Source organism: Drosophila persimilis, unplaced genomic scaffold (assembly GCF_003286085.1).
Source record: "Drosophila persimilis strain 14011-0111.01,24,50 unplaced genomic scaffold, DperRS2 tig00000829-arrow-arrow-pilon, whole genome shotgun sequence".
NCBI lineage: Eukaryota > Metazoa > Arthropoda > Insecta > Diptera > Drosophilidae > Drosophila > Drosophila persimilis.
Genome location: NW_020825359.1, coordinates 515,716 through 523,324, shown reverse-complemented (window position 1 = coordinate 523,324; position 7,609 = coordinate 515,716). Strand labels below are relative to the sequence as shown.

General features: G+C 47.1%; 1 protein-coding gene across 1 annotated transcript; it reads right to left on the bottom strand.

Moving 5' to 3' along the window:
• Positions 1-737: 737 nt before the first annotated feature.
• Positions 738-7,205, bottom strand: LOC6600044. The gene is made up of 3 exons (XM_026993364.1): positions 6,214-7,205; positions 1,133-2,272; positions 738-1,060 (listed from the first exon to the last, which is right to left on the bottom strand). Exons 1-3 carry the CDS (start codon positions 7,188-7,190, stop codon positions 952-954), a joined length of 2,226 nt encoding a protein of 741 aa, XP_026849165.1. The 5' UTR covers positions 7,191-7,205; the 3' UTR covers positions 738-951.
• Positions 7,206-7,609: the final 404 nt, after the last annotated feature.

Here is a 7,609-nt window from a genome sequence, read left to right as displayed (position 1 = left end):
CCAGAGACCCCCCTCCCACATCCAAACTCACATACGTACGTATGTACACTCTTCAAGCGACCAGCCTTGAGTCCACTTACTGTACTCGTAACAACGGGAAAACGCAATGTTTTTCCCGCTCAGAGTAATTTGGTTTAAGTACGAACCTATTGGATAATTTAGTCTAGGGCGTAAACTAAGCATAGTTAGTTGCTAAGCGCATTCCGCATGCACACCCCATAGCCCCCTGTATAGATTGATGAATTTAATTTGATACGTGCTTCTTGAGAACTATTAAAGCGAGAATGACTTTTCAAAGTACTTTAAATGAAAGTATTTAGAGACTTGATAAGCATACCATAAAACATGTCCTATTTATGTACCCCCACAATCAATGGAGCTGGTCTACGAACTGAGTTTGCAGATAACACTATGCAGCAGCCGAAAAACAACAAAACGCTGACTTGATACCACTTTTTGTGACGGACTAGAGGGCTCCATAAATTCGTAATTAATTCTTTGTTGTATGAAGCTCGTAGTCGGCTGCAATCGAAATTTCGATTTTGAAAACTCAGGATCTCAGGACAAGTCGAGTTAAACCAGTTTAAGGTTGACAAAAATCGTTGGATACGTTTGATCCAACTTCCCTAAATCAATGCTTCCGTACTTCGGAGAGCTCAAAAAAGTGTTGCCTGCTTTTAGGCTTTACGCGAAAATGGAATCAAAGAAGAAGAATCCGAGTATCTAGTATTTGGAACCTTTAGGGAATTTAATTACATTTCAAGAACCAAATTTGAAGATACACGATTGTTATTTTGGGTGAATCTGAATTTCGAATCACTTTCAATTTACTTGCAACTAATGCTAAGATTAGTCCCAACGAGAGCTCAGGATTTGCTCATACTTTGGTGTATAATCGGGGGGTCCATTGTTTGGAAAATGTTGGGAGACAACAATCAGTGGCAGATTTCTCTATACGGACATTTCGCTGTCCTCAGAATCGTCTCTGTCGCTGGACCCACGGCGATTCAATGCGGCCAGCACATCGTCCAACAACTCCAAGCTACATTTCGTGGCCACACTGGAAAGAGAAACCAAAAGGCAGTTCGAATAGAGAGGTAGATTGAGGTAGAAGTAATCCCAGATATCATACCTTGCAATGTTCACCCAGGGTGTTGAGCTTCGACGATTTTTGTAGAGGCAACAGGCCAGAGAATTCAACTGGAACTGATACCGCCATTTGTGGAGCTCGTTCAGGGGGTCAATATCTGACTTGGCAACGGATCGCTGGAGCCCCCGGAGAATGTATGAGGGGGAAGTGTCGTTACTTTCATCTTCGCTCTCAGGAAAGACCACGGCTTGAGAATGTATCTGAAATTGATTCCGCTCTTCGAAGAGCTCATTCAGGAGGTCAGCATCTACCGAGGCCACGGATCGTTGGACAGTGGGTGAGGATTGACTATCGCTATCCGGAACGGACCAGGGCAGAACGTCCTCTTCTTCATACTCGCTTTCAGGAACAACCATGGCTTGGGAATGTACCTGGAACTGATGCCGCCGCTCGAGCAGCTCATTCAGGTCGTCGACATCTGCGTTGGCTTCGGATCGCTGGGGTGAGTGTGAGTGTGAGGGTTGATTGCTCCTCCGGAGAATGGATGGCGACGGAGCATCCTTTTCTTCATCCTCGCTCTCAGGAAAGATCATAGCTTGAGAATGTGGCTGAAATTCATTCCGACGTTCGAGGAGCTCATTCAGGGGGTCAACATCTGCCTCGGCCATGGCTCGTTGGACGCTGAGTGACGCTTGACTATCCCTATGAGGAACGGACCAGAGCGGAACGTCCTCTTCTTCATAGTCGCTTTCAGGAACCACTTTGGGCAACTTCCTGCGGGGAGCGGCTTTCTCTTGCCGCTGCTTCTTGAGGTTTCCGGCCAGCTCCTTCTTGAGATGGGACTGGCGCCGTCTCTCCCGGCATTCGCTCACCAGCTGCTTATGCTGGTCCAGCTCGGCCCGCTCCCGCATGGCCTGCTGCTGGCGCTCGTTGAGCGGCTCCGGATCAGGAGCTTCTGGCTGCTGCCGCCGCTTGAGTTCCGCCTCCATGTAGTTTAGCACCATCCTCTCGTCCTTGAGCTCCTCCTCCAAGGTGCGCGATAGGAGCATCTGTCCATTGGGACTGCGGAGGATCTTTGCCACCTTTAGGCGCTCATCCTCGGTTCGAAGCTGCTGAGGCTGCTCCTGGCTGCCTCCTGTATAGATCTTTTCGCTATACGGCGACTCGTTCAGGCTTAGGGGTCTAGCAGGTGGAGACGGAGACACAGAAGGGGTAGATACATTTATAGAGTTGAGTAATTGCATCAGCCTGGGATTCCAGTTCCTGTTAAGTTTCATATGGACTGCCGACACGCAACCTTTCTTGCCCCCCAGAGAATTGCACACGCGGCCCACGCACAGCCCCCCAGAACTTCGTCTCATCCCCTACCATGATAGCGGGGAAAGCAGAAGCCCCAAGGCCAATGCCAGAAATAGGAAAATGGTAACAAATCGTGGGAAAGAGTCATCAGCTATTTTGAATACCCCGGACAGGGGACAAACCAAATATGTCTAAGCTCTTCGTCATCCGGATTTCAGAGAGTAGACCTAGAGGCACCAGAGACTATGGAAAAAAATCACAATTTTTTGCCATTATAAAATAAAATTAATTAAAAAATTTCATATGAAAATTCTTAATACGTTAGAGCACCTTAATGGTGTTTTCAAACAGTTTTATTGGCTACCCTTGATATTTGCATTATCGGTAAAAAAAATCGAAGGAATTCAATTTCCCTATCTTTGATCAATCTAAAATAAATATAGGTAGATGTATGTATATACGAGTATATAGATTATATAGATAGATTATAGATTATATGTGCAATGAATTTTTCTAAATTCTAATAACACTTAAATGTGGTTTTACAATTCAAATAGTGATTCGAATATATCAAAGTAGAATAGAATATATCAAAATTTATGTCTATATCCTACCCTCTGCACCGTCGCAACCTTCATGGGTTAGCTTATGAGACACTTCTGCCAGAAAGTGTATGATAACGCGATTCATTCATTCATTTCTTATGTATTAAGCTGCCTGGGGGCTGCGGTTGGGGTCTGGGTCACTGAGGTTAAGGTTGTGCCTGTTCTGTTCTCGACTCTGTTCGCAACTACACTCCTTCTCCACCCTTATCCGACCCCTCCAATCGCAGTGATAGGGAACGTAAATAATATGACACAATCAAATTGGGAAATGGAGAAGCCAAAAGCCGTAGAAGAATTAATTAATAAACACCGCCGAAAAAGCCGTGATGAGGCAACCTCTAGAGGCACAGAGTGGGATGTATATAGATATGGATAGAGAGAGAGAGATATGGCAAGAGGGCTTGCGGGGCAGCGGCGGTTCGTTCGCAGCCCGCTAAATGGCAGCGCTAAAATTTATTGATCAAACAAATAAAGCGCATCAGCAACAAAAAACGTGTCTAAAAAAAAGAAACGAAAATAAAAGAAAAGAACCCACAAATGACGAAGTAAAGTCATCCAAAACTGAGTGCGAGGAAGTGGTGCTTAGCGGGAGGAGGGGGTATCGCAGAGCTTGCCGATTTATAGGTTATCGAAAGGGCACAGCCAAAGCCAGAGCCAGAGACGGAGGAAGGGTTAAGGTGAGTCTGATTCCCATATGACATTTTACTGCGAGTTCTACTGTCAAAGGTGTACAAGGATTAATGGATTATATAAGCTTCGAATTTATTGAACAGACGTAGTCGAAGCCAATCAGATTTTGATCAAATTTGACTGATTTATGTTCAAAGATATTCAAAACTAAAGGTCACCGATGCCCAACGACATATAAAATATATTGTATAAATTACATAAATCATAATGTAAGTATCTATGTATACGAGCTCGTATACCGACTGAGTAGAGTTTATAAAAGTAGAGCCGCGGCCTTTGCCGCTCGATCATATTAGGAAAGAGCTAGCGGTAAAGAGAGTTAAAGAGAGAGCGAAAGGTGCGCTTCATAAATGAAAAACTACCCTTTACTCATTAGCTACTCTTTGCGTGAGATGGGAAGAGACAGAGTATTCGGCGCAATGGAGTCATATAATAATAAACCGATCGTAACGTGTTTCTACTGTTCAATAAAAATGTTTACTCTTAATGATTCTGACATGTTTAATATGTTGGATAGCATTTTTAAAGGGCCACAAGGGGGCGTGGAATAAGCTTTAAATACATTTTATACAAAGCGAAACCGCAGGACTGTTCAATTACAGTCTCTGAGTTCTGAGGCGGTCTTCAGGACGGACAGACAGACATGGCTATATCTACTCAACTATTGACGCTGATCAAGAACATATATACATACTTTATGGGGTCTAAATCGCTTTCTTCTACACGAATCTAATATACCCCTTTTACCCTTTCGATTGCTTGGTATAAGGAGTTGTAGATTAAGCATGGCATTTATCTAAGAAGCACTTGATTTTGAAAAGATATTGATGTTAAGCACTAGACTGGGAAAAGTTAGATACTTTTCTCTTATTATACAAAAAAAGTGATTCGTGCAAGTGGGCAAATTTCAATGAGACATACATGTAGTTTTCTAGCATATCGCAATACCATTTTTATGGAAAATTGATAATTGATAATATTAATAAGCAAGTGGTATTATATTATTTATTACCCAAGCTTAATGAAAAGTATCAAATTTTATCGGAAGACATTTTGACGTGTTGATATCAAAATGATGTTGGCATTTTTGTTTCACTCTGTTGCTGCTGCCAAATTTTTGAAGAAACTTAGATCAGTCTTCTTTGAGCCCTATTTCCCAGTATTTCCGACAGACACTGCTTCAGATACTCCCTAACATATATGTACATATATGAAAATGTAGACGTTTCTCCTTCCTTTTTAGAAACTCCAATAAGTTGGGTTGTTTGGTTGTGGCAAAAGCACAACAAAAACTGGCAAAAAAAATATATGCGTCCCCTATATGCGTAGAACGGTGGTATATACAGGTACAATATCCATACATTGGTACATATGTATGTATTTATACTCGTATGTATAATGCAAATTCCAATTGAAAACAGTTGTCGATTAGCACACGACGATCGTAGTATTTGATTACGAAAGTTCTTCGTATCAGCGAAAAGACCAAACTGCAAAAAGTACAGAAACAAGAGGAACAGTTGCAGGCAGGGCACGCCACAGCGTTTGGGTTCGGCCTCAGCGAACCCGGCGATGACCTAAGCTCCGTCCCCCATATGGGGCATGCACGCAGAAGCGACCCTGAACCTGTTAGTCAGCGCCGCCGCCGCCTAGCCGGCAACAGTTAGATAGTGGCCTAAGCCTCGAGGCAGGGCATGTCAGCTGTCCGGACAACCCTAACCTGCAGTTGCCAGAAAGGGGGAGCGGGGAGAGATAGAGTGCCGGTTAGAGAGAGAGCCCCCAATTGGTAGTAAATATTTCTAATCGCCGCCAAAAAGGGCGACAAACAAAAACGAAGAGCAAGAAAAGGGAAAACAAAACCAAAACAACAGAGGAATGGTAGCTCCCGGGGCCGAAGCTTTTGATACACTTGGCGGAATCAACGCACCTATGGATGGCAGGGTATTATTGATATCTGAAATAGTTCTCTTCGACCTATAAGTCCTCCGAAAGGCATATATAACACAATGCTGTAACTCTTAAATGTAGCTCTGCTATTATATGGATCGGCTTCAAGAATAAATCGAGAAATATCCACTCGTCGGTTGAGGCTGCCCTCGGAGTACACCCTATAAAATCGGAAGAGATTCGCTTAAACTATGATACCCTCTGCAAGGGTATTTCCAGCAGCAGCAGAAGCAGAAGCAGCAGTGCTTTTTTTTGCCAAAGCCAACGCCAACGCCAGCGCCTGGCATCGGCAGAGGTGAGTGAGTAACTCCAAAGCAGCGGGGCTGCGGCTACGATGGCGTCAGCGCAGCATTGCCAGCTGACGAACTGGAGAGTGGAGAACAGAGTGCGGCCGGCCCTCTCTCCCTCGCCGCCTCACTCGCACTCTCTTCGCGCCTCAGCTGACGGTCGACGATGACATCATTTTGGATTCACAGTTTGCCGTCGCCGTCGCTGCCGCTACCTCTGCTGCCGTGTGTTTCCGTCCCTGCCCGACCCCTTAATATAGTGCTGAGAGAAAGAGAGAGCGAAAGTAATACTCACAGCATCTGGAACATCGACAGCCTGGGCTCCATGGAGGAATTCCCGGTGGAAGGCCGCAGCAATTCCACTATGCCATTGTCGTGCTGCTCGGCCCGCGATATCAGCTCCAGCAACGCTCCCCGCTTGGCCGGCGGCAGCAGCTGCGGATTGCAGGCCAATGGTACCAGGTGTCGGATATGATCCGCCTCCTCTGAATCATTCTCCTTGTAACGGGCACTGAGCATGGGCGATACGGCCGGCGCTGGCGGGTGTCTACCCAACTGGCGGCGAACACCCTTCGAGATCCTCGATCCGTTTCGAACTCGGACCGCTCCGGATCGGCGGGCGCACGCGGGCGGATGCGGGGGAGGTGCTACGTAACTCTCCCGCTCGATCCCGGAGAGCAGCATCTCCAGCTGCTGGTGGGACTCGGCCAAGGCCTTGTTCCCCGGCACACGGGACGATAGCAATGGCAGCGTCACGTGGTCCGAGCTGGAGCACAGGTGCGATCCTTGACCATTGGCCTTGGCTGCCTTAGGGATTACACCGATCATCGGCCGCGGCCACCCTTTGGCCCGCTGGCTGCCGGTAGCAGACGGAGGCGTGTAGGACCGTCCGAAGACCGTTCGGGATAAGGCCACCGGCATGCGGTTCCTGCTCTTCCCAAAGCCGGCATCCGCCTGTTCCTTGCCGTGCGGCAGCGCCAGGTGGGGGTTGGAGGAGTGCATCCCCCTGGGATGCAGACATGTTCTGGCTGGGCGGGGGGTCTTCGGGGCGTGGGTGGAGCTCCTGCTGGGTCGCACGACGGCTATGTTGGAGGACCTTCCCGCCGGCGCACGCTTTTCGCTGTTCCAGTTGGAGTTCCATACGGGACTCAGGCGTGTCCTGCGCTGCTGGTGCTGCTGCTGCTGTTGCTGCTGTTGCTGTGGTTGCTGTTGCTGCTCGCGGCGCCTGCGCGCGAACTGCCGACGAGCGGCCCCCGCTGTTGCTGGCTTCATTTGACGCTCGCCGACGTCGCTGACTGCGCTGCTGTGTTGCTGCTACGCCGCTGCCTTGGCGTCTGCTCTGCGCTTCGGTTTCTGTTTCAGTTTCTTGGTCGTCGCTCGCCGGTTCGGTTCGGTTCGATTCGACCCGCTTCGTTTCGATTCGACTCGACTCCGCAATCCGCAATCCGCAATCCGCACTCCGCTGTTTTCGCGACTGCCTTTTCTGCTATTCCGCTATTGTCGCTACCCCTTCTATCTTTCTATACCGCGTTCCACTGAAATTTCAACGGTACACAAAATAAACAACAAGAAAATATACCTAAATACAAATAAAAAAAAAAACTAATTAATGTTAATATTGGCAGCAATTACTCGAAATTGTTTGATTCCGTTTTTTGGCTTATTTTTTGACAGTTTTTCAAAAGGCGTTC

Coding starts and splice junctions, on each gene's coding strand:
- LOC6600044 (XM_026993364.1), bottom strand. CDS start 7,190: ATGAAGCCAGCAACAGCGGGGGCCGCTCGTCGGCAGTTCGCGCGCAGG. Junction 2,273..6,213: donor CTGTCGATGTTCCAGATGCT/GTGAGTATTACT, acceptor TCCACCTGCTAG/ACCCCTAAGCCTGAACGAGT. Junction 1,061..1,132: donor CCCTGGGTGAACATTGCAAG/GTATGATATCTG, acceptor TTCTCTTTCCAG/TGTGGCCACGAAATGTAGCT.